We start from the raw sequence: 27,775 nt of genomic DNA, 5'->3' as shown, positions 1-27,775 counted from the left end.
TTAACAATTCTTGGAATACTTTGAAGGAGATATTTGTATTCCTCCGAGGATAAAAACTGATTTAACCTCTTCTGCCAGCCCGGGAGCCAAGAATCGAACAAAACTCAGATGAAAATTGAAATACACTTACTTGTGGAAACGGGAAAGGTGAGCATAGTTCCTAAAATTATTTATGAAACGTCAATTATATCGAACACTTATATTTTAATACGCTCAATAGTATATACCCTGAATTGCCTATGTCGTGATAAAATAAAATGGACGAATCCTGCGTTGACATTTACTGATAGCTTATGTGAATGATTATGACAATTTATTCACCAACAAATGGCCACTGTAGCCATTACGTGTGAGGGGGTTGCTGTGTAAGGAAACAAAACAGACGAGTAATCCAAAGCATTTACGATTACGTACCCTGAGTACTTCCGTGTTCAAAAGGTCCTTTAAAATTGCACAAAGCTAATGTTGCATTACAATTTCCTGTACGATAAATACGACTAGATTAAAAATTTATTCAATTCCTGATAACTGTTGTACGTTAGAGTATGGTAACAATGAATTAAAAATTTAACCGCAAATCAATCTTTTAGCAATACGAACTGTTGAACGCATCGTTACCCAAATTACAGTATACTCATTTATAAGACCTGTTCGGTAACGGTTGTTATGTCTCTTGACTTATTAATTCCCCTAATTTTCCCATTACACAACATTGTTTCCGGTGAACAAATCTGTCTAGAATTGGCGTTTAACAAAGCTGTGAATGAACCTTGTGACAGAAAATTTGAGTGTCAAGTGCCTGATGTCGTATTTACGCGACACACCGTATATATATATAGCTGTTTTATGCAGAAATTATTTTGTAGTTGTTTATTAATAATAAAAGCAAAATAAACTTTGATTTCATGATTTGATATGAACTAATTACGTTTTAAAATGCAATTCATGTAATGACCTAACTCGTATGTATTTAATAGGTCTGATAAACGGCTAATGGGAATAATACATACACAGAATGATGATTTTACTGTTGTTTGTAATTTACTGAATCCGGAATTGCAATCATCGCAGTCTAATTAATCTAATATATGGTGTAATTGCTTTAGAGGGACATAGAATCCTTATATATAAAGTTGTATAAATTGTGTAGCGGTCTAGGATATGAGGCCACTTACTAAACAGCCTAGCTGGTCTGGATCGTATAGTCTAGTAGTCTAGAGGTATAGTCTAGTAGTCTAGAGGTATAGGTACCCGAATATGAGGCAGACGAATCGGGTTCTATATCCGACCGCTATAAATAGAATTTAACTCCCTTTATTTTTTTTATTTTTTTTGGGGGGGGGGAGTTACAGTTGTAATCTTCAAACTTCAACCAAAGTGGGATGACTCCGTGAAAGACAACGTACTGTATGTAGATGGCTTGGTGATAAAAAATGGAATCCGTTGACACTGAAAGCCTACATTTACTTGATATATAAAGTATTGGTATAATAGACGGAGAAAATTTGAGTGCGGTGGCAGCAATTGGGTAAGATACTTAGTAATGTAGGATACCGGCCCATATTACAAATATAATAGATGCTTCCAGATAAGGTCACTTGCAGACGATATTCTGCCCATTTTACCTGGCTGCTTCTCCTGTATGCGATCACCATAATTTATCATTTTTAATAAGACACACTGAAGGAAAGCCATCTTATAAATCACAAATATAGATACTAACAGGAAGTTTGATTTGCGTTATGTTTATGTATGTAATTTTCGTAAAAGAATCGAGAGATTCGATGAATTTATTTCAACTTCCAAACACCATTTAAAGTCAACTGCCAATGTGCCATCTGACCACAAATTTGGCGGCTGATGACGTCATTCGGGAACTATCTTATCAAGTAAATATAGTCTGCGCCATGGTGTATAGAAATAACATGTGGTGTTCAACATGAGTATATCTACAGTATGCATACAGTATGCATACATAATCTCCTATAAATAATTAGTACATAATGGTATAAAGCTGTTATTGCCACAAAGCATATACTCACCATTCGTATGAGTTATCAAATATTGTCTGAAACGAATAGCCAAATTGATTTAGAGGAATGCTTTCTTATAAGTAATATATTTATCAAATATTGTCTAAGACGAAAAGCCAAATGATTTAGTGAAATTCTTTCTTATAAGTAATATATTTATCAAATATTGTCTAAGACGAAAAGCCAAATCGATCTTGTTTAATGCTTTCTTATTAGTAATATATTTATTAAATATTGTCTAAGACGAAAAGCCAAATTGATTTTGTGGAATGCTTTCTTATTAGTAATATATTTATTAAATATTGTCTAAGACGAAAAGCCAAATTGATTTTGTGGAATGCTTTCTTATAAGTAGTATATTTATTAAATATTGTCTAAGACGAAAAGCCAAATTGATTTTGTGGAATGCTTTCTTATAAGTAGTATATTACATAATTAGTATATTACTATGACTCATGAGAGATACACATTTTTCTACAGACAGACAATGATAAAACTGTATTCAAGTAATTCTGTCTTAAATGGTCATCAGCGCTACAAACACAAATGAAATGGAATTCATCTTCTACCGAATAAGCATTATTTTCCCGGCATAATTAAGATTACCTATTATTTTTCTCAATCGAATAATGCCTACCAGTTTGTTTTCAGCGCATGATCTGAGCACCTAAATGTAGCAAGTAACTTCCTAAATGAAAGGATAATCCACATTATAGGTATTTTTCATGTTCTAATTCAGTTTTATACATACTATAATACACACATTTATGTGAATTTTCAATATCACTTTGCCAGTTCTGGAATGCCGAATCCTTGATTCTTTGCAAATTTTGCGAGCAAAATTGTTTTTCGCCTCCAGCATTTTGACTTAGCCAGACATACCCAAAACCGAAGGGAAATATCATGTTTTAAACTTTAGTAGCTCAGTTGAGAATGTTGGTTTCATTTAATCTTTTCAACATTGAATAACATTGGTGTGGGTAGCGAGCTGAAGGCTTTCTTACAACCGTAAAAGAATATTTACATCGAAAAATACAAGGTACAAAGTGTGTATCTTCTGTACTCCCCTATCACCAGTAAAAATACAAGGTACAAAGTGTGTATCTTCTGCACTCCCTTATCACCAGTGCATTATTGGTGGATTTAGGGACACCTAAATACTGTTTGCAAAATTTGTGTTTCACAGTTTCAATATATATATTATATTGATATCTCCAAATTTCTGTCCCCTAACAAGCAATTGGTTTTATAACAGAATTAAAAATGTTAAAATTATCCATTACTTTAAAATATCCAAATCTTTTATGAAAAATCAAAGTCTTTGTAGTTGCTTTCGGTTGCCGCTAGTATCTACTGAGCTTTTGTCCAAACCAACTTTGGGGTTAAAAATAGACCCATATACTTAAAGTAAGGCACACACTCACTACGTTTTTCTTTGAAAAACCTAACCTCTATTTTGCTTAGGATATTCCCCAATTTTGAAAACAATAATTTTAGTTTTATCGAGTTTGGCCATTATACTAGTTTTATCACAGAAACGTCCGATAACATTTATTTGGTTCTAATGGAACATTACTGTATCAGCGCAATTAGCATAAAGTATTGTAAAATATCATCAATATCTTCTGAGATAAATACACCTCTATTGCATTCGAGCTGTACCTGTGAAATCAAATCATTAATATAAAGGAAAAACATGATAGGGTTCAAAACACAAAACTTGCCTTAAACCTAATGTACTTTCGAAGTATGTAGTTAATCACTTGGGTGTTCATACACAGCATTTGATGTGTATATACATACATATGACACTTTCTTTTAAAATCCGAAATATTTCGAAAAGATTGATTTGGCCCGAATATCCTTCAAAACGTTTCGTTTGTCCATCACGTTGACATACGTGACACGTGTCAAACATGGGATTAAAGGATTGAAACTATAATTATATTTGCAATATTCAAAATTAATTTGTGACACATACAACTGTTTTGTATAAAGAATAATAATAACTTTAAGTATGCTGTTAATATCATTAAATTCGTAACATGATTGCTCGGGAATTTCCGTCGATTCCCTACTGACGGAAACTACCGAAGTACGGTGAAAACAAACAATGTGTTACGTTCCACAAGGAAAAAATACCACGGTAAAACGGTATCAGGATACCTCCGACCACCTATACTTTATATCAACCTAATTGATTCTAAATACATGTAGATTCGTTTCTGTACGAGAAGACTCTGAATAGCGCAAAACATCAATTTTACCTTTGTCTGTGTTCACGGATCTTTGGCAGCCAAATATAGTATACTCTCTAATGTAATTACTAAGTGGGTAAATGTACACTGCACTATAAACATTACCGAATAAGTGTACCAAACCATACACATAGACCAGCAGGCTAAAGGCAATTTGAAACAGCGGGAAGATTTTATCTTCTACCTAAAAGTCACAAACCATTAAACCCGGGTAGACCTATAATTTCAGGTAACGGACATCTCACTGAAAGTTTATTACAATATTTGAATTATTTCACCATATATCTACATATTACAATCTTATCCTCAGGACACGACATATTATCTCATAAAAAGCAATGCAAATGAACCACTGCTGCCAGATACAATGTTTGTTTTCTTACATGTCACGTCTTACAAATTAACCGCCATAACAGAGAAAATGAAAAGGTTGAATGGGTACCATTTATCATGAACTATCATCCAGACAATTCAAAAGTAGGCCGAATCATCCAGAAACACTGGCCTATTGTAGAATCATATGACAACACACTGAAGTTAAACCTCTAGACTTTAGAGGAGTCAAGTACTAGCCTATCGTAGGCCCCCCCCAAACCCCCCCCCCAAAAAAAAAAAACAACAACAACATCGAAGGCATCCTAGCCAGGGCAAAGCTAACGATACCCATAAGCCAAAGCCATACTGACATATTTGGTCCCCGTCGTGATAAAAAGTGCAAAACCTGTCAACAGGTGATAGAGACCAACATTTATATATAATATAAAACATATTTACCATATTAAATCAATATTATAACTAATACACAACGTAACTATGATACCTATCCTTATTCTTTATTAATTTCACATGTTTGCATCCTCACGTCTGCAGCCATAAATTGCTATTGCATTTTAAAGCCAAATAAGCTGCGTATTCTGTTCTGTTCTGTTACATTGCCCACATTGATAATATAATAAGAAAACGATAAATATATCAAAGCTACTCTAATTGTTCTTTGATTGTTTAGTAACATTAAACATTTCAGGGTACTTACATATACCACTGTAGCAAGTATGGTTCAATGTTCTTTTGCAAAGCGACTCACATTATAGGCGCCTGGAATGAATTATAACTCTCTAACTCGTTTGATTATGTTCGCGTTAGTATATTTGCGTTGATTTCCTGCAATCACGTATCCATACAAACAGATGTGTGACCCAGGCATTAGTGCCTTCATGTATGTCTATTATACAGGTGTCAGGGTTTAGTAATACTATCAAGTGTATACCTTCCATTTATGAATAGAATTCCTGTTGTTTTGTATGTGGTAATGAGTAGGTTTCCGTGCACATGCGTCTTTTTATTCGAATTTGTAACATCCTTTTGTGCAGATGAGGGGGAATGATGATCCTGTAAGTATTTGACTGTCAATGTGTCCTCCAACTCATGTATATAAACATTGTCTAATATATTTTGGAAACATTGCTAAAATCACATACGTATTTCGCCATATAAATTTATCACTCAGAAATTCTGGTGAAAAATGGTTTCATTCACATCTTTAGTCAAGCTTTCCCTCTGTATTTTATCATGAAGTGCGATTTTGCCTATCTGTAAGGAACCTAGGTAGCTGTTTCAACCATTTATGTATTGCAGCTGGAATAGATTACCTCGGCACTATCAAACCTAGACCAAATATACTTAGCATTATTTCTGTAATTTACAGGTCTCCTCTGTTTAAAGACTCGTGCTAGAGCATGAATTATGCAGAAGATGCAGATTCAAAACTACACATTAGCAAGGCAGGTGTCCTAATGTTCTTTCTCAATATGTTATGGATATATCACTTACTCTTGATGTTTCAGAGCAATCTTTAATGTCTGCTTTACATTTTTTATTTCAATATTGCCATTTTTTTGGTCTCAGTATGCTCTTAGTTTTACTCTAGTTAATACAAGACCACAGATCTCACAACTTCCCAATTATTTATCAACCGCACATCTGCATAGTTTTTCTTCATTAACTTTCCGTACCGTCAGCATTTAACAACGTAAAACTGTACAACTCCCCCATAATACAGGGAACTATTTTTATTACGCCACCTAAGGCCAGTCAAATCATGGTTTTAAGCCACACTTCGCCTGTAACTCTGCATCACATTTGCCACCATAACAACATAAATGGTGCCTGCCGACGACGGAAGAGTCCCTTCTCGTTTATTCCATTGTGTTATTTACCAGTTTCCAATATTAAATACTGCACCTGGAGTCGCACTACCAATGAACACAACTAGATTTTAACAGAGACTATTGAACGACAGGGACACTCATGCGGCTCAAACCTGGATCTACCAAAAGTAAACCATGGTATCATGGAAACTCACTAACACTTCACTCCGCGACGTTTGCTGCTAGCAATTGGCTAATTATTTCGGGCTGAGGAATATTTCCACGGGACCGAGTTCCCATAATAAAACAACCCATAATAAAACAAGTAATCACAAAAATCGAAGAATTCCTTAAAACGGAGCGCATACTTCAAATTTATTACAACATATCCGAGCGGCATTCGTTTCTTTGCATACCTCTATCGTGATGAGTTGTTTTTTGTTAAAAAAAATCAAATTGAAAGACTTGTATGGTTCGTCTTTGGTATGTACTTCTTGATTTCGTTTACTTCATTAAAATGAATAATGCTGACTTACACAGCATATATAAGAAACAAAAGCCTATATTTTTGTAAATGACAACAACCCTCGTACTAGTCGTCATACCTTGTTATGACGTAAGTCTCGATGTATCGCCCAATTTAGTGAGGTACAGAAATTGTCGTTGAATGAAGGTTATACTGTATACGTATCAGACTTTATGGTGTTATCGATCACTAACATATGATTTTCCTTTTTAAAAAAAACTTTAATTTCTTAAAAACATTTTCACTCATAAATTCTCAGTGATGCACGTTTAATTGATTCTTCTTATAAACAGAAAACGTTTAGTATTACCTACTGAAATGTATGCATAAGGTTAACTGAATTTTCAAATATATTTAAAGCTCTCTTCCAAAACTTTCATGTAAAGAGTTGGATATGGAGTGGGTGATTGCAGTTATTATCGCCAAAGAGATTACATGCTTCAAATTAATTACCATAGTAGTCCTCGATATCAATAATGTTGCCTTTACTTTTCGCTAAAGACTTACCAACGTATCAGCTTGCAATCTTGTCTCAGGTGAGCGACATAAAACACTTTGCTATTCTGAAGGCCTTGTCAACATTAAATAGTACATCCTACACCTAGGAATGTCGATATCGTGTGATAATGCGTGGTATATAGTTACCTTGCCGATAGTGAATAAGCTACAAAACTAGTCTTTTCCCGTTTTCACTAACTCCTAACAGGGTTACCTCTCTTAAGAGCAACACGTTACTACTCCCGAGTGAATCTGGGTAAAGTGCCTTGCCCAAGGACACACCACCGTCGCTGACTCAGGCTGGTCCGACGGTACGATTTGAAACCAGGCCCATTCGAAGATGATCAGTACGACACGCCAACAACTGAGTCACCGCGACTAACTAGGAAGTGAAGAGTCTATTAGAGAGAAGTGAAAAATAATTTTATCGAATTACATTAGAATTCTAGAGCGTGTGATATATCTTATAAACATAAAATATGTTCCTAAATCATTTTGCAGGGAGCGTGCGCAAGGTACATGATACTGGTAGGTAGTATTGGAGAGAGAGAGAGACAGAGAGAGACAGAGAGAGAGAGAGAGAGAGAGAGCCATTGTATGCAAAATAAAATACTTTAAGTGCAAGTAGATATAAAATGAAAAATGAGAAATATTAGGATTACTTGAAGATAAGAGAAAATTTTGAATGTGGAATACTGCTACACGAATAGGAAGTTCATATATTTAAATTTTGTAATGGCATAACGCAGATGTAATGTCATTACTCAACATAGTAACCAAATAGAGCCAACGGCAATCCAATGTAAAAAAGAAAATGACAAATTGATTGATTGTTTTAATGGAGATAATTTCTTGCTTTTCCTTTAAAATGAGTAATTTCCTAGTACCCTTACTTGTTTTTTTTTTTCACATGCATTACCATCATCATCAACAGCTGTTGACTGACAAAGTTATTTCAGGTTACCGCTTTTGAATCTGAGATCTCAGCTTAGGGGTACGTTTTAAGGTGTTTCGATTTCAGTCTCATTGATGTGTGTTTAGAGCCACATAACAAGGACAATTCCAAACAAGAGCAACACAGAAAAACAAACACAAGGACACACACATAATGCAATTAGACCCTTTATCTCTAATGTATTATTTATTTTTATATTAGTTACCTCGCTTTCAAAGTTATTCAGCACAGGAGTAACAAAAAAATCAGAAAAAAATATTTTCTAATTCTAATCTTTTTTAAAATTCATTGTGTAAGTCAAGAACTTTTTTTCTTCAGAAAACATCATTAAGACAATGTGCGAAAAAGCCGCAATACGTTTTGCAGCTCTTGTCTTTTCCCTACAAACTAATTTACCGAAGGCCATTACCAAGACACTTTGTCTATTTTTCAGTGAAGTTCCTGAACCAGAGACGACATCCTTCACGATACTGATGACCTAGGGAGTATTTTGAAGGGATGCATATTAATGTTCCATCTGACATGGTATTATGTGGGAGTCAAGAGTCCAGCACACGGGACAACATTTTAAGAAGAATCTTAATTATGCAATCGGAATCAAGCCTGTCTAGTATATGACGATTTTGATACAAGAAAGCAAGATAGAAATATTCAGTTCATGCTAATCACGGATCAATGGGTGATTTACTCTACCACACTAAATTTCAGCGTATTCAAATTCATGTCGTTAAGGGGTCACTCCGTAGTGTCACAGATGCTTTTGTCATCGTGCGCGAGGCCAGAAAGAACAAAAAGTTGGATTTTAATGAAACCACCACCTTATCCCGTAAAGCACAGATAAAAAGGAATCAAGTGTCTAGCAAATATGCGAAAAGACATAGAAAAAAATCGTTGAAAAGACATGGAAAATTAAGAGTGAATAAAAACTTGGATACTTCGACTGGAACATTACCACACAAAGGCATCATATATTCTATGTACCCAAAATACGATCCATATCGCCTGAAAGACAAGTATGCTGAAACGCTTTACGAGACCATCTTAAATAATCTCAACGCAGCCGGAAGAGAAAAGATCTCAGAAGTAGTTATTCGTGCAGGTCAGTACATCAGTAAACGGGACAGAAGAAAGTGCACATTAACATATCTCTTATTTGTCAGAACGACCTTTCCTTCTTTTAATACATTCCAAAGACACACACACACACACACAGATATATATATATATATATATATATATATATATATATATATATATATATATATATATATATATATATATATAGATAGATAGATAGATAGATAGATAGATAGATAGATTGATAGATAAATAGACAGATATATTGATAATTATATAGACAGATAGATAGATAGACAGACAGACAGACAGATAGATAGATAGATAGATAGATTAATAGACAGATTGATAGTCAGAGAGAGAGAGATAGATAGATAGATAGATATGAAGCTGCACCATTTTCATTATTTAAAATCAGATCCAGTGTTGGTACATAGAATATACTTCTAATAAAAACTTCAAGATCATGATATTGTCAACCTTTCAATAGAATGAAATGTAATTTACATTAAGCCTTGATTTTTATTTTCAAAATTAAAATCTTTTTCAGATGATATAGTTCAAGCCGATATCAGTATGTGTGCAGACATATTTATCAAAACAATCACAGACTATGAAAGACAAAATTTATCAACAGATGTCACTGACGTTTTCTTTGTGGGAACAGATAAACACGTTCTATCTGCTATTAAGACATCATGCGAAAAATGGAAATGGGAGGTAAATCCAGGTATGAGCGTAGTTTACCGTTTCAAATGTGACAGAATCACAATACATGTTTCTCGAGGCTCTGTGGTAGACGAGGAAGGCGTTGACGCTATTGTGAATGCAATTAGGAGTGACCTTAAATACACCGAAGGAACAGAATCTATTTCCTCGGTAAGAGCTGGAGAGGGTGTGATTGAAGAGTTCAGAAATCATGTAAATGAACATGGACAGCTAAAGGAATGTGAGACTTTGTTCACGTCGGCAGGCAATTTGCCGTATAAAGGCATTATCCATTGTGTGGTACCAAGCCGAAGACCTTATTCCGAAAAGGGCGAATACTTCCTGGAACTAAACAAGACCATTTTGAACATTCTCCGCGTTGCTGAAGCCCGTGGGTTCTGTAAAGTAGCCACACCAGCAATCGGTGTAGGTAAGTAATTGCATAAATATTATATGTCCAGCAAAGCTATATAAAGTTATTTATGATTAGCAACGTTTTTATGCAACCAAAATGGCCCATAGAGCCATCCAGAGCCGGGATAAATATGGGTTATTATAGGAAAGTGTGCCTTACGCGGGGTTTACGCAACTCCGTCTCTTTCCAGTTTGGGATATAAATGGGTAGGCTTTGTACGGGGCACATTTTTACTGTATAAAACCTTGTTCAAGCATTTTTGCCATGGTAGCAGAAGTTTGTTAAACACAGGTATGAAATGTACAGACTCTGTGTATTATTTGCGGTCACGTTAACAATGTATACTCGTTGCTTTGGCACAGCTAAATGCGAGTGCCATTAGCCGAGATGATTAAATCTTTGGTTATTAAGAAAGGGTGTTGAACCATGCTATCCCTGACTAAGACCACGTGATGGTGATGCGATTTGTTTCGCCCAAGATTTAACTTCTGATACAAGCAATCACCAATATCCGCATATTTAAAACTTTTGCCGCCATCCGTTTCCTTCTTCTTATCATCTCCAGGGCTGTACTCATGATTTAAAACATTCGTTCTCATTTACTTCTTATCGTTAAACATTATAACCAATGTGATGACACATAACCAGTATGAATTGAGTTTAGATTACAAAGGAAGATTCCATATGGCGTATACAAATTAGAACTTTAATACAAAATGGCTGCCAGTCCGAGGGCTGCATCCATGATCCAAAACCTTTATTGTTATCTGCTTCTCCTCCTAAACCATCACACCAGACATTATCCCGCGGTCGGGAGATGTTAACTAAGGAACCAGAACATTATTTATGTATAATTTGGTTTGTTTTTATGTGTTACGGCACATCATCAAACGAATGTTATGTAGAACCAAGGTAATTGGTGTAAAATGCCTTACACAGATGCACACAGAGAGCTGATCCTATGGTATGATTCGAACGAGTACTCCCCCGGTCGCGAGTCATACACAGTAACCCCTAGTGGTCTAAAGCGCTCACCGTTCCGGATCACTGCCATCTCACCTCTGTCTGCGTATGTTCGAGTCCAAGGCTCGGCTAGCGTGGGTACGTGGGAAAGCCTGCCAGTAGCTTCTCGTGGGTCGGTGGTTCTTTCCTGGGTTTTCCAGGGTTCTTCCTCCACCAGTTATACTGGCCGCCATATATGGCCTATCTTGTGCTGAAAAATGGCGTTAAACCCTAGAACAACAACAACAACAAAACAATAACCACTGTCCCGCCATGGTCCATATCTATGTTTCATAACTGTGGCAATCTTGATGATGTAAAATGGAACCAACCATCATAACCAAACTTGCATTTGGCGGTTAACATTTTGAAGTATCGGTATAAGTGGTTATACGAAATGTACAACTCTGTAATCATATATATATATATCAGAGAAAATAAAAATAAGGGGTGGGGACAATGGAAACTGCTTGAATCGTGTTATTCTATTCAGGACAAAATGACAGCAGAAATAACCGAGTCAATGAAGCTGAGAAAAGAAGCAAACATTTAACATGACCTTAATACCCCTTTGATTCTCAGGTGATTATACGAAAAGAACACATTGCCTTCGGCATTAATAACCTTGTTTTCAATTAATAACTTTATTTTCGATTATTGTTTACTCACATATGTAACATATGATTGTTGAGCTAAAATGTTTTCCATCTTTATTTGTAAAAATGACAGGTTTTGCATCTTTGCCTCTTTATTCTACATACACTGGTTTTGCAGTAAACTATTAGGTTATATCTTTTATGGATAAATAAAACCCCGACGGGATGTGCTTGGCTGCTATAATTGGTTAGCAATTCTTGGTCGCTTTCAGCAAAAGACCATCTGTGCGATCTCTGTCTGTCTGTATCTGTTCCTCCAATCACTTGTTGCAGTCATGACTGGTGTTTGTATGTATGTGACCGTTCCCAAGGACAGGATTCATTGCTCTGTTTTACCCTGAACTGGGTTTTGACACCGCGGGTTTCTTACATGGCATCAACCGTAGGCATAGAAATACAGTTTCCAGAGATTTAAGGTGCACCATAGTTTCACAAGCCAGGTAATCTGAACTAATACTAAGGACCAATCAACACAATGGCATGCTAATTTTTAACTTCATGAATCGATGAGAAATTGCATGTGCGCTAAAATAATAAAGATTATAATTTACCTAGTGTTCTTATCATCGTTAATTCAATGGCATGTGCTTAATTTAAATACGTATTTTTGTCAAATATATTTTAAGCACGGAAATCATTTTTCTGTAGTGCTTTAGACAAAGAAGATATAAATAAATATTTTTTGCCCTTTTTTACTTCTAATTGTCCTAATTAATTGTTTGAGTTGTTTACAAAATATAAAATATCTTTTCCGGTCGTCTGTGGTATTACTGATAATATAATATACATTAGGCGTTTGTACCCATTTTTTTATATATGAAAACCAAAAGTGTAGGCTTTATTTTTAAAAGATTTTAAATTAGTTGCCGCAACATTGTTTCTTCCTTTTATGACTGTGGAGTATATTGTGAAATATTTTACAAAGGTATACTGAATATCTGTATTACATTATAATCTAATAGAATTTCACAGTCTTGCTAAATGGCGTGGTATGATATTAATTTTTGTGTACCCCGAAACAATCAATATATCATTCAAAAATGACTTACATGAACTGTTTCACAGGCTGGTCTGGCAAGGAGACAAAACCTAAGGGTATATATACCATTCATCTGGAAAATCCTGGTAGACATCAGTGAATGCCTTGCACTTTAGTCTGACTGGTCTTGTAATTTTCAACTATGATAGTTCTATCAATGGCTTATTCTTTTTCAGATAATACTGAGTCAACGGATTTTAACATACATGCAGGGGTATACGTCCAATCCATCGTAGAATACAATGAACAGAATCCCTCACACATCATCACTGATATCCATTTTGTGGACACAAGCACAGACATTCTGTTAGCTATTAAAGGAGCTTGTGAGGACCTGGAGACGGAATCTAGTTTTCCATCCAAAAGAGGTATTTAATTTTTTTACTATTGCTGTCTCGCTTCATGGTTTTAAAAATATCAGAAAATTATGCATTGAGGAAATTAAAAAAGAAACATGTACATGTGTTATTTATTATTTTGGCTAATTGTTCTTAATTTAATATTTGTCAATGTATATACTAGCTCCGTATTATTTAAATAATAGTATTTGACCTCGAAAGCAATCTTGATTTAAATTGCAGATGTCAAATACACCAACATGAAACCGTTGTTAAGTTCTGTCTAGCTTGACACAAAAACTGAATTCAAAACACATGTTCTGCCCATAATGATTCAGTTTAATTAGAATCGATCCCATATAACAAATGTTACATCCATTAGACACTTCTTTCTTAACATCTGTCAATAATTTTTCGAGTAATAGCTACAGAACATGTTATCCAACTCCACGATTTTCCTATTACAAATGAACAAAATCTGACAAAACAGCGTTCAAGAAAGTCTTCATTCCTTTGGTATGCCTATAGAGAAGTTGTAAATCTAAACTCTTTTCATTATTTCGTTTTCTCTTGACTTTGTTTTCATTTAAACGGATTACATGATTTACATAATGACGAATCGTCTTTATTTCTAACCTTTTTAGAAACCTCAAGCAGCCGGACAAGATTGGAAGGGACAAGGGATACTTCTTGGGTTACCTCCAACCGAATTCTGCCTCCTTTAATCAGTTCGAGCTGCAGACAATTATCCAAGAGCGCCCCGCAAGCGACGACCACATCAATTAATGATGAGGCTAGGCAGGACAGCTTAAAATCTATAGGTCCCCGGACTGACCGCAAAAGACTTTCTCGAAAAAAAACTGAACAAGAGACATCTCCAGATATCCGTACTGCTTCCAGACCTTTATTATCGAGACACCAGGAAACGAGTAGAATTCTACATTATCAACCGCTTGATCCGGATTGTTCAGAAAGAGCAATCTGTCAGACTGGTCAGGAAAGTCAACTTCAGGTTCGGCCCAGATACATCCTATCTCGGATGGATTCTTTTAATAGCAAACCTTTACCATCCACGAATCATCGAGAAACCAGGACGCCACTCAATGAAAAACCTCACCACGGTACATTTCAACGGACACATTTTCAGGAAGGCAAGGGAAGTACACTTCGAAATACGACCAGACAGGTCCCATTTCCCTCAGCGCCTTCTAAAAACAAACATTTAAAAGAGAGGGCGCTGTGTCATCGAAAAACAGGACAGAACAGAATATTTAAGAAGTCTGGACAAGTCCCACCGATTAAGTTGTCTTCTGATAGCATCCCTTTGTCAGCACCACCTCGTGAGAACAACACTGAGCCAAGTTTTAAGACATGCGAGCGTGATATCAGAACGCATCGTTATGACCAGGTTATACTGGGAACGACTGTCTATCAGGCGAGCGTCGACAAGACACCTAGAGATGGATACGAGTGTGGTCAGTCTGTGTTGGTTACTTCTAGAAGCAGACCTTTATCAGCGAGCCTTCAACACTATCGTACACATGGTCTGGACAGATTTGGCACTGGCCGTGAAAGAGAGCCTCATGAAAGTGCCATACAAGCCCAATTTCTCTCAGTCCCCGTTGATAACAAACATTTATCAGCGAGGATTCAGCAACAGTTGATGACACAACCTAATCAAACTAATCCGGAACCGCGTATTCCTATTCAGGAAACTGGATTTTCGGAAACTGAAGAGTTTCCCCGTTACAAAATGGATGCCAGACCACGGGGTGAGATAGTTAACATAAATATTTTTCCAGACATTAGAGAAGTCTATAAGTTTTTACTCTGTAGTTATTATGTTGATGACTTGTTGACGTTTATTGCTGTGAAAATAAAGTCAGATAAAAAGAATCAGAAGAAACAATATTTTTCACGCAAATGTGCAAAAAAGCATATGATACCAGAGGAAATTACTATGCAGAAAGACACAGTTTACGTAGATGACATAAATAAGAAGCAGGAAAATCAATTCCAAACATCTTTTTATTTTTATATGTTAAAAAAGAGAAGACCATGCATTTATTAGATCGCGAAATTATAAATATGAAACACTTGTATGGGAAATTTGTTTATCAGTTACATATACAAAAATATCCTGAAATATATATTCCGTGCTTAACTTTTAATTCGCATTATTTTTGTACTTCTGGATTTTAAAATACGCGCATCAGTCAAACTTTAGATAAGGGTTTGAAATCAAAACGTCTTGCAAATCTTTTTGAGCTACATACTTACTTAACTATACGAGGAAGTAAATTTTGTAAAATTCGCTCTTTCCATTATAAAATGTCATCGAACACTGTTATTATTTTGACATTTTAATCCAAACACAGTTTCAGATACTGGTGATTTGTGTTGCTTTATTCCATCAATACATGCACAATCGATTCTATGACCCTATTTAACAGTAGCAACATTAATCATTATCTTTTATTTTAGCTGTAAGTTAAAATAATCTATACACAATGCTTGTTTTAACGGATTCATTTTGGAACTTGACAAAGTGTTGATCTAAGAGGACTAGTACACTGAAAACAACTGTTTCCGTTGCAATTCATTCCATTTCTTTTTTAAAAAGCATTAATTGTATAAAATACTACGTCATTTTCAATGATACTTATGAAAGATGACTATTAATATCATCATTAATTCATGCTATTTCGCTTTCACTTTAATACGAAAATATTAATGCGAAAAATAGGGGCCCCGAGTGGCCGAGTGGTCTAAAGCGCTCTCCGTTACGGATCACTGCCATCTTACCTCTGTCTGCGTGGGTTTGAGTCTCGGATTCGGCTAATGTGGGTATGTGAGAAAGCTTGCCAGTAGCTTCTCGTGGGTCGGTGTTCTTTCCGGGGTTTTCCCGGGTTCTTCCTCCGCCATTAATACAGACCGCTATGTATGGCCTATCGTGTGCTGAAAAATGGCGTTAAACCCTATAACAACAACAACAAATAAATGAGAAAATTGGATAGTTCTACCTTGAAACTAAGTCTATCGACTTGCTATTTATTTCGCATAATTCGCGCGGCGAATGCACCTGCGAAACAAAATAGCAGCGTATAGCATTTTTGTTGAACATCTAAAATGTGTGTAGTGATGAGCCCGCAAAATTTCGTTTCGTCACATCAAGATATAAGGTTGAATCTATTTTCATTCTTTAATGTTGACCGGTTTTACTTTTGTGTTTATAAAGCTCGTTTATTGCAGGCATTTGCCTGATCATCAACAACCGTGTGTTCGACAATCGCCTCAGTGATGCAGAAGGAATTAATCTAAGCACCAGACACGGCACAGAAAGAGATACAGGTAGACGATGCTTACAAATAAGTCTTAAAAAGCTTTAAAACTCAGATTGATAAATAATAGTGCTACCTTAGCATCATATCATGATTAATTATTAAACATGTACATATAATAATATCAAACAATGAACAAAAAAGAAAGCGTTGAATTTACAAAGCGTTACCTGACGCCCAATTTGTTTGAAAATTGAAGATATCGCGCTTTGTTTGTATTGACCAAGAAGAGCAAAAGCGCCGTCTATTTTCCTAATGTAAAAATGTTTACCATTGATTACATCTAGGATAATTCATTTTTTCTTTAATTCATTTTTTCTTTAATAACAAAAACAATAATAATAATAATAATATGAACAAAAACCACAAAAAGCAGTAACAACTGTATATATAAGAACTCGAAGTGACCAACATTAGTAACACATTTCCATCGTGTTATAATTAATTATAAAACACACATACCGATTTTTTTTGTAATAATAATTCACACCAGTATATATTATAGCAAAGCTATACTATTGATATATCACAATATAATTTGGACATGGACGAAATGGTTACGGTCTTAATAGTAAATTACTGCCACTTAACCCAGTAAATGAGCACAAACGAGAAAATAGTTCATTTTCACTACTTTAATTTTTATTCTTCTAAGTAGTATTCATTTTCATCAGAATCCAGTCTGTTTTACATGTTTTCTCTCTCTCAGTTAATGAGAGAGAGAGAGAGAGAGAGAGTTTGCTAAATCCACGTTGATCGATACAGAATGTACCTAGCATTACATGAAATTACACTGAGTTGAGCGTAGGCAATTTTACGCATATACATTTTTACGCAGAATGTTACTTAGTTCAAATTACGATCAAGACATAGATTCTATCGATGTTAAGAAGTAGTTACATTAAACAAAGTAAAGGAGCCACATGCTTGCGCTGGAATCATGAAAGAACAGCAAGGAACGATATGTTGTGATTGTATATAACATTTAAAAGGTAGAAAGAAAGAATAAAAGAAGAATATTAGAGATGAGGGCTTTCTAAAATTCTGCACAAACGTATAATATGTTCAGTAAATGTTAGTACTGAGTATCCAACTCCAAGAATAAGGAAAAGTGTCCGCAGTTCCAAGTGCAGCTTTTCATTATAGTAAATAAGCACAAAAATGTGGCGAGTCACTCAGCACAGCATCGTGTAGAAGGTAGGCAACTCCAGCAACTCATAAATAATCAAATGGAAAATAACGGTAATTACCATGCCAAAATCATGTGACCGATCAAAAAATGTGTACTTAACGCATACTTATTTTATACAATCAACTTTACAAGAATTCTCACTCGCTAAACCGTTAATGAACACTTGCACTTGAACACAAGAGAACCATTAAATCGTGTACGAGAATTATATTAATTTAACCTAGCAACGAATTAAATATATCAGTCCTGCTGCTATATCCAAACACATTTATGTGAATAAATATTTAAAATGTTTGGAAACATTTATGTGAATAAATATTTAAAATGTTTGGAAAAGTCATATATATATATATATATATATATATATATATATATATATATATATATATATATAGAGAGAGAGAGAGAGAGAGAGAGAGAGAGAGAGAGATGTTGATACAGTTAACTTTCAAGACTTAAAACACGTTTCACAGTTTGTCGGTACATGAATACCGGCAGCCTCATTTTTTCCGGTACATAAGCTAATTTTATCGGTAAAAAAGGCATATATCGGTGTAACGAAACTTGGTATGTATGGATGGATAGATGGATGGATGGATGGATGGATAATTGTCCTCTTTCTTTACAAAAACTGGAAGATACTTTCACAATATAACTCTTTTTATAAAATTTAAAGAAAATTTAATGGTCTTTTGAATGACAATATAACTCTTGGATATTTCCACACGCAAAAATCACCGTGTGCAACTGTTTTACTTCTTGGATTCTTTCTCCTGGAGTACAGGACAAAGTGTTTAAAACCAATTGCATACCAGTCAATAATACACTCGCATACCTATATGCATGTATTATATATGCCAAATTTACTTATTGTCCATTTTTATTCTTATGTTAGAAAGCCTGGAAGCTATCTTTACAAAACTGGACTTCATGGTTACCACGAAAGAAAATTTAACGGACCATGAAATGACTCGTGAGCTTGCAGATATAGCAATAAACAGAAATCACACAGAGTACGACTGTTTTGTCTGTTGCATTCTTTCTCATGGAGCCGAAGGCCAAGTGTACGGAAGTAATAACAAATCAGTCGAAATCAGACAGCTAACCTCGATGGTACAACCAAACACGTGCCCTAGTCTAGGAGGCAAACCCAAACTATTTTTCATACAGGCGTGTCAAGGATGTCACAAACAGGAGGGTTAGTACATGGTAGAGAGTGGAAACAACATATTCGGGCTTGAATTACTTTTCAGTAGTTTGACGAGTTAATTAGTTTAGGATTTTTCTTCTAATTATATAAATACATATATATTTGGCATCAAGTATTTGTTTGCACTTGCTACATTTTATGTATCATTTCATATGTGCTACTGTACCTAAATACTTGAATAGGTGTGTGTGTGTGTGTGCGTGTGTGTGTTTACAAAATTTTCATTCATATCGCTACGATGTCTGCAATGTGGCAGTTTTTAGTGATGTCTAGCACTGAGGCATCGAGCCGCAGACATGTAGCATCCCATCCCATCCAGTCACATTATCCTGACACCAGGCCGACTAGTCCTAACACTAATCTCTTAATGCTGAGCGCCTAGCGAGGTAGCTGTTCGAACCATTTTTATAAGTCTCTGGTATGACCCGGCCGGGATTCGAACCCGCGAACTCCCGCATCCGGGCGGCCGCTTTAACCACTAGTCCATCGAGCGGTTTATTTGAATAGGATGTTTGTACTGAAATTCGTAAAATATGGATATGTATCTGAATTCCTATAAATCATGATACTGTGAGACATTCTTGGTCATAATTCCTATAAATCATGATACTATTAGACATTCTTGGTTATAATTCCTATAAATCATGATACTATGAGACATTCTTGGTCATAATTCCTATAAATCATGATACTATGAGACATTCTTGGTTATAATTCCTATAAATCATGATACTGTGAGACATTCTTGGTTATAATTCCTATAAATCATGATACTATGAGATATTCTTGGTTATAATTCCTATAAATCATGATACTGTGAGACAGTCTTGGTTATAAATCCTATAAATCATAATTCTATGAGACATTCTTGGTTATAATTCAAGAACCAAACGAAACAACACAATTTACATTAATCTTCTAGGTACCGAGATAGAAGTAGAGGTGTCTTTGACAGAGGAAGATGCGGTGACTGATAATAAAAGCAAACAATTAATTCCCGACGAAGCAGATTTCCTCTTGGGTTACTCAACGGTACCCGGCTATGTATCCTTCCGACATACAATTAAAGGAACCTGGTATATAGACAAATTAGTGGAGATACTGGAGAAATATCATGAAAGGTAATGTGACTCAAATCATTTTTTTATACAAATAATAATAATAATAATAATAATAATAATAAGAAGAAGAAGAAGAAGAAGAAGAAGATAAGAATGTATTCATTTAGACTTGAATTATTTCAGTGCAAATAATCTCCCTTGATGCCCTTTACTGTAGATAAAATTTAAAAGAATTATAACTCATATCAAGCATGGTGCAGTATTATAAGCATCTCTCTCTCTCTCTCTCTCTCTCTCTCTCTCTGTGGCAAAGTGTTTGCAAGTAAACACATGTTTATCAATCATTTCATATTACTAAATCAAATTAATACAAGTAGATCACACCACACACACACACACACACACACACATACATAACACCAACATAACCAGGGGCCTATGCGTTAGCAAAATGTAAATATTGAGAGGATATATATTTCTTGTTAGTATATATAGGAAATATTTCGCACTTGTAATGGAAACACAGTGTCAGACTGCGTTGAAATTGTTGGCGAGTTTCGCGTTGTCATTGCTTTCGATATGGCTTTTGTGATTCTTCGTTTTTTTTTCAACGGACACATGTTTCGCCAACATGTTGGATTGTTGGAAGCTTGAGATGTCTTGAAGGCCACGTTCATTCATAAGTCATATATGTCCTGGCTTACGAAAAAACCCACGTGGAACAAGTATAATTCAAATGGCATTGAGACCAGTCCGGTGGCCTAGTGGTTAGAGCGGCCGCCTCGGATGCGGGAGGTCGCGGGTTTAAACCCTGGCAGAGTTACCAAAGACTTATAAAAATGGTAGTAGGAACTGCCTTGCTAGGCGCTCAGCATTAAGAGGTTAGTGTTAGGACTAGTTGGCCTGGTGTCAGGATAATGTGACTGGTAAGGACATGATGCTACATGTCTGCGGCATGATGCCCCAGTGCTAGACGTCAATGTAAATTGTCGCACTGCAGACATCATTGTGATATGACTGAAATTTTTTTAAAGCTAAATTAAAAATCTAAACACCCACCACCACCCACCACACACAATACCGTTTGCTGATGTGTCTCCAGATAAATATTGATCCAATGTAAGACAGTAAATATTTATACTTAACTTGACTTATAGACGATACCATTGCAATATACCATATTTTGCTCAGGTGATCTTGTAGTTTGTTATCAGCTAAATAGTGACAATATGCTTCACGTTCCTGTGCCAGTTTTTGACATGAAATTAGGAGCATGGTGTGGACAGAGTACCGTTCTATAATTCGCACTCAGAAGTAATTCACATCATTGGTTTTTGTATGTATTCTGCTCTCTGTCAAACTGGAGATTACGATATTAATACGGACTGCAGTGCATTTATTCGAAGGAAGTCTGCCATAACTCTACTTCTAGAATATACTCAAGACTTCCATGCTCGCTTCTGTACATTTTTGTGCTCAATGTATAGGTCACCTGTTTTCCAAAAACTGAACCAGTTTTGCAAAACGTGTCTTCCTCTATAACGACTTCAGCAAGTTAGGAAATTAAATTCTCGGCATTATCTAGTTGACTAGTATAACTTAGTTTTTGTACTTTCAGAGAATACGAAGTTTATAACTAAACCGATACTATGCTCTTCCATTTGCAGGATGAGCCTCTTGAAAATACTGACAAAAGTAAACGATGAAGTGAGTAAATTGGAAGTTGTAATTGATGGCGTAACTTTCAAGCAAATGCCAGTCATAAAGTCCACTCTCCGCAAAAGACTCCTTTTCACCTAAAGCATTCACAACTGCTGGGGAGAAGGCTATGGTGACGACAAGTATTAAATGAACGGTCTCTGTATCACCTGCACTAGTAAGCACTCTTTTGCCGTTATGTATGAGCGACGAGTTGTAATGTGTTAGTTTCATTAGTGGTATACATGTATGCATGTATGTATGTATGTATGTATGTATGTATGTATGTATGTATGTATGTATGTGTTGGTACAGTAAGATAAGTCAAGTGAGAACGATGTTTAATTCATATATTTCAAGGTTGAAATGTACTGTAACAGTCCAAGGAAGCATCACGTGATCAAATGAGGACGTTAATTTTGAGAAAAGGTCATACGGACCGATTTCCTGACTGGCTTAGAACTGAAAGAGGTGATTTGTTACAGGAATGGGTATTTCGAAATACCAGTTGATTCGTTCAAAGCACCAGTATTGCATTTTCTCTACAGCATATTCCCTTTCTATATACAACGATCTTTAATTAGTACGATAAATAATTTATTGTAAATAGTTTTACTGGTCTTGCAAGAGTTACTGAGAGGATTGATTGATTCATTCATTTCAATTTAATATAATTCGCTGGAATTATAATGCTGTGACATTCATTTAAAGACTATTTGGATTTATAATAGCTGTATCGAAATAATCAAAAAACATCCAAGGACATTTGGATTTATAACTATATTGGGATTACCATTAATTCATTGAAAGACATTTGGATTTATAACATAGTTATTCGTTTGTATTGATGGCACATCTGTACAGTATTGACATCATTATTAATGCCTTTGGGAATTATTTGGATTACTTTGAACTAATGGAATAGATAAAACATTTAGGATTACAGGAATTCATTCATCATACTGTAAGTTATTTCTAATTTCTTTCACTTTGTGTTTTAGGGAAATAAAGTTATATTTTCCACCTGTTTGTTTTGCCCTTTCTTGTTACATAGTTGAATACCCTTGAGTCATCACAAAGAAATTGGGGTGCTCGTTTTCGATTTAATTTCATGATAATTCTTCAGAGATTTGAATTGCTTTTAAATATTTTTTGAGATTTTAATATTGCAGAGATTTAATATACCGAGATATTAATATTCCAGAGGATTACAGTTGTTTTTTAGATTAAAATTTTGTTATTCTCTAGTGTTTTAATTTCACATATTCGGGAAATTTATAGCGAAACCAGCAAGCTTTCACCATGACATCTAAAACTGGGAACCTTATTGCAGATTCTACCCGGTAGGGGTCAGAATCTTAAAAAAGGAAGAGTTAATTAAGCTTCCCAATCATAATTATATTTCTGAAGCGAATGCAGATATCATGATATTTTGATAGATTCTTGGTGAAAAAGAACATTCTTGACAAAAGTGTTTTCAGGTTTGATTAAGACGTTTCCGTCTGGTTTGTACAGGAAATTAAGGGATTTGCTGTTACAAAACAAGCTTGAAGATGAGTTAAGAAAGCTTCAGCTTCAGCAAGCGGTAACCCAAATGTAAAAGAGAGAGAGAGAGAGAGAGAGAGAGAGAGAGATACAAATGCAGAAATAAACTATGCCAATGCCGAAGGAAGAGAGGGAAATGTAATTTAAATTAAAATAAATAGAACAAATAAAGCACACTCTTCTCATATACACACATGTTCAGGTTTTGATGCTGCCAAACATATTCTATTGGTACCCACTTTTAGGGTAAAGGTAGCTGAAAATTCGAAATGGCCGAGAGAACATTGAAATGTATTTCTGCAAAGTGTGTTTATTGTCAAAGCTTATAAAGTCTACACATCGCTATCATCAGAATAAAGTGGTGATTATGATGTGGTAAAAGGAAATATTTTGAAGGCATATGAGTTGGTGCCTGAGGCCAGTCATCAATGCTTTTATACATTGTAGAAAAGAAACTACTCAGATTCCTCTTGAATTTGCATTTGCATGGGGAAAAGAACGATTGTTGAATAGATAGTGTACAGCCAAGAAGGTTGGCAAACATGATAACCTTAAGAAACTCGTATTGATTGAAGCTTTAGAGAAGGCAGCTGGTACAGCTGATGACTATTATTTGACTCACAAGGTTTCATTTTTTGTAAATAAATCTTCCTTTCACAGGTTTTTACCTTTTCATTCTCATACGAGTACTTCCAAGTCTCACACTAGTACAGTTGTAAATAATCAAACTTGAATTATTGTAAGAAGAACCGGCAAGTTATTTCTAATTTGCTTTGGGTTGAAATTTAGGCAACATAATAAAGACAGAGCTGTTCCAAATGCTCTACTTCCTATAAGCACAAGGTCACGGTCATGACTCATTGAGGGTGTTCATTTTGTTACTAGGAAATGACCTAGCTGGAGATAAGGTAGTGGTTAATCCACTTGTAACTGACAAGCCTTTAAGGGAACATAAAGCTGATACTATTGAAATTGAAATCCCTGGTTTATATCCAGTTTGTGCAGTTACTAGAGCTATGGCAAAGAAAGCTTTTGAGAGTGATATTGATCAGGATATCATTCTTGTAGCTGTCTTATGATCATTCTTTCTATTGAGGTTACTTTTGATCCTATCTTGGATCAATCAAGAGTTATTGATCACAGCGACATTCTTATGGCTACTTATTGTCTTAATTCTAATCAGGGTGAATTAAGACAATCACTAATTGTCTGACAGGAACATGATCCTGAGATATCCTGTTTATGTCAGTTGGCTATGAGCGAAACTGAAGCCACATGATAATAAACTTGATATTTGTGAACAATGTGGTCTTTATGAGTAAATGGAGGTTATCTCAGGTACCCGCTGGAAATGAGTTGTCAGTAAACTATATTGTTCATATGTTATATCGACAGACAATCCTTAGTGTAAACCACGAAACTCCGTTGTCGGGTCATTCAGGAGTCAGTAAAACTTATCACAAGATCTAAGACATTTGTATTTGCTGACAATTAAAGGTAATGATTGTAAATATTGTAGATCTTGTCATGTTTGTCAAATGGTAGAAAAACCAAGTCAGATGACACTTAAGGCTCATCTGCAACCTACCCCTCTGTTTGACCAACCATTTAGTAGAATAATGGTAGATTGTGTCGGCCCTTTACCTAAGACCAAGTTAGGCAACGAATACTTTTTGTTATGTGTGCTTCAACAAGATTTCCAGAAGCTATTCCTTTGAGGAATGTAAAAAGCAGGATTATAGTAATAGCTTTAGTATGGGTGTTCACCCTTTGCGTTTGCGGGATTACAGGAAAGGTTTGGGACTGTCCCTTTGTTGTTATTTTCTGTTAGCGAATAAGTTCAATATCCGACTCAGATTAAACATTATGGTCCTTGTAAAGTTAGAAAAGAAATAAGTGACTTAATTACATCATTAATGCTCCTGAATGGTAAAATATTAATAATTGGGTCATGTTAATCTTCAGTAAACAAAACCCCCTTACCTTCATTAGCACAATGAAAAACAAGAATCATCATTGTTAAGCTGGAGTTTGATGAGACAATTCATATAATATTGATGTTAGGCACAAGGGAAAGGAAAACTTGATTGGGAGACGTAATTTTGTGTATATAAAAGTACTATATTTCATTATTCTGTATACATATTATATCATTCATATTCCTATGAAATATTAATTATATGCCTGTTTGACTAATATGCTAAAAATTCTTGATGGCATACATTTTTCTTTTTCTTTATGAAGAGAGATGTTATTTATATCTAAATTATGTGCATTATTTTTATAATAACAGTTTTTGTAAGGGTCAAATAGTTCATTTCATTTTTAGTGTTAAAATCACATGAATGTTTTTGTACTCTACGATGTGTCATGTATCAAGCGCGTCTGCTGTTTCGTTCATACGTTTGATTTGTTTACTGCAATGAGTAGTTAGAAATACCAGGTATTCATTCAAAACCACAGTATTGCATTTTCTTTACAGCATATTATCTTTCTATGTAAAAGGATTACTGCTCTTGTAAGAGTTTTTGAGAGGATTTATTCATTTATTTAATTTAGTATCATTCGCTGGAATTATAGTGTAATATTATTGTGTCCGGAAATTCATATGAGCTGGAATTTCATTTATTCAAATTATTTAATTCAAGTGATTCTTATCTGGAAATATAAAGTCCTCTTCAAAATAACATTCATTGAAACAGTGTTTGAATTTATACTGAAACTTCAAATAATGATATATTCTTGGATTGTATTATTCCGATACATCAAAAGTCTGTGGCACATCAGCATTATACTGGCCACCACAGGCACATCAACACTTCCAGCGTTGGATTTAATTTGGATTTCCACTAAAGTTGATCAATAATTTTAGGACTTGTGTCTGTAATTATAGGATTAATTTGGATTTAACTCGCAATACCGTAAGTTCTTTTTTTAACTTTTTCAATTTATGTTCTATAGAAATTAAGGAAATAAATTTATTGTTGAATTTTACAAAGCTTGATGTTTCTCACTCTTTTGTATTACTTATTTAAGACAACAGAGGCGTAATAAGGTCAAGTCAACAACTATTTAGGTCAAATACACAACAATTTAATTCGAATGGCGGCCACATAAAATATCACATGAAACTAGGAACGCGTTCGATCTGTACAGCTATCATGCACGCCTTGGCTATTAATTGGTTCAATAGTATGAGGTCAGAATATGACTGAGTTTTTTTTTTTAAAATCATACGATTCAGTTGTTCCAGAATTGTTTTAGTGGATCACATTATGTTGATCTGGTGCGTATATTAAGACTATATAATGAGACTATGTGCTCCACGTAGGCTATTCTTCAATCTATGCCAATTTGATATAAGTTGTTGAGAAGAAATAGTAATTTGTTTATTTGTTGGATTTAGCAGAGTGGAAAATCTTTAATTTAAACAGTCAATACCTTTTGAATTATGTGAATTTATTCAAGGACTTAAATATTTAAATAATTCTATCGGATTATGTGAAACATTCAAGAACTTCACTAATGCTCAACGTACATGGGATTATATTGAAGCAAAATCATTTAGATTTAGAACTGTGATTCTTCAGTGGTGCTAGCACGGTAGCACACAAACACATTAGAACCTTCATTCGGAATACCTTTGGACAGTTTCTGGATTAGTGAGAAATTAACAGTACAATTTAGGATAATATTCTAGAAATTTATACACAATAAGTTATTTGGAATTATTTCACTTTATTTGATTATACATTTTGCTTAAATAAATTTGTATTTTGGAAAATTGAATGCTTGTTGGTTTTATTTTGTCTTGTTACTTGAGTTTAATCCCTATTCGTAACAGCGAGAAAATATAAGGGGAGGAAACCCTCGAAAAGGTATTACGCTTTTTCGATCACTGCACCAGGGTAAGTAATTGGCTGCGGTTGAACTTAAAAAGGTATATATTCACTTGCTGATTTACCCTATATTAAACAGGACCAGGGAGAGCCAATATAAAAAAAATTAGAGAAAAAGTTCGGGAAAATAGGGATATTTAATGCAGAAATATAGTATGAAGTTTATAAAAATTACTG

At 34.9% G+C, this 27,775-nt stretch overlaps 1 protein-coding gene across 1 annotated transcript; it reads left to right on the top strand.

Annotated features, from left to right (window-relative positions):
• On the top strand, positions 1-27,488 carry LOC149795895 (uncharacterized). The gene is made up of 9 exons (XM_089965813.1): positions 1-147; positions 8,851-9,516; positions 10,045-10,632; positions 13,491-13,682; positions 14,297-15,424; positions 16,905-17,003; positions 19,081-19,383; positions 20,318-20,516; positions 22,124-27,488. Exons 2-9 carry the CDS (start codon positions 9,093-9,095, stop codon positions 22,254-22,256), a joined length of 3,066 nt encoding a protein of 1,021 aa, XP_089821939.1. The 5' UTR covers positions 1-147; positions 8,851-9,092; the 3' UTR covers positions 22,257-27,488.
• The last annotated feature ends 287 nt before the right edge of the window (positions 27,489-27,775 follow it).

This window comes from Sinohyriopsis cumingii, chromosome 7, assembly GCF_028554795.1.
Source record: "Sinohyriopsis cumingii isolate HCF-2022 chromosome 7, ASM2855479v2, whole genome shotgun sequence".
In the NCBI taxonomy this organism is placed as follows: Eukaryota; Metazoa; Mollusca; class Bivalvia; order Unionida; family Unionidae; genus Sinohyriopsis; species Sinohyriopsis cumingii.
Note: the sequence above shows the minus strand (reverse complement) of the source record. Positions and strands in the feature narration are given on the sequence as shown.

Excerpts from the sequence above, each read along its gene's own strand:
- LOC149795895 (XM_089965813.1), top strand. The coding sequence starts at position 9,093 with ATGGGTGATTTACTCTACCACACTAAATTTCAGCGTATTCAAATTCAT. Across the intron at positions 13,683-14,296 it reads TAGTTTTCCATCCAAAAGAG|AAACCTCAAGCAGCCGGACA; the intron begins GTATTTAATTTT and ends TAACCTTTTTAG. Across the intron at positions 19,384-20,317 it reads AGGATGTCACAAACAGGAGG|GTACCGAGATAGAAGTAGAG; the intron begins GTTAGTACATGG and ends TTAATCTTCTAG.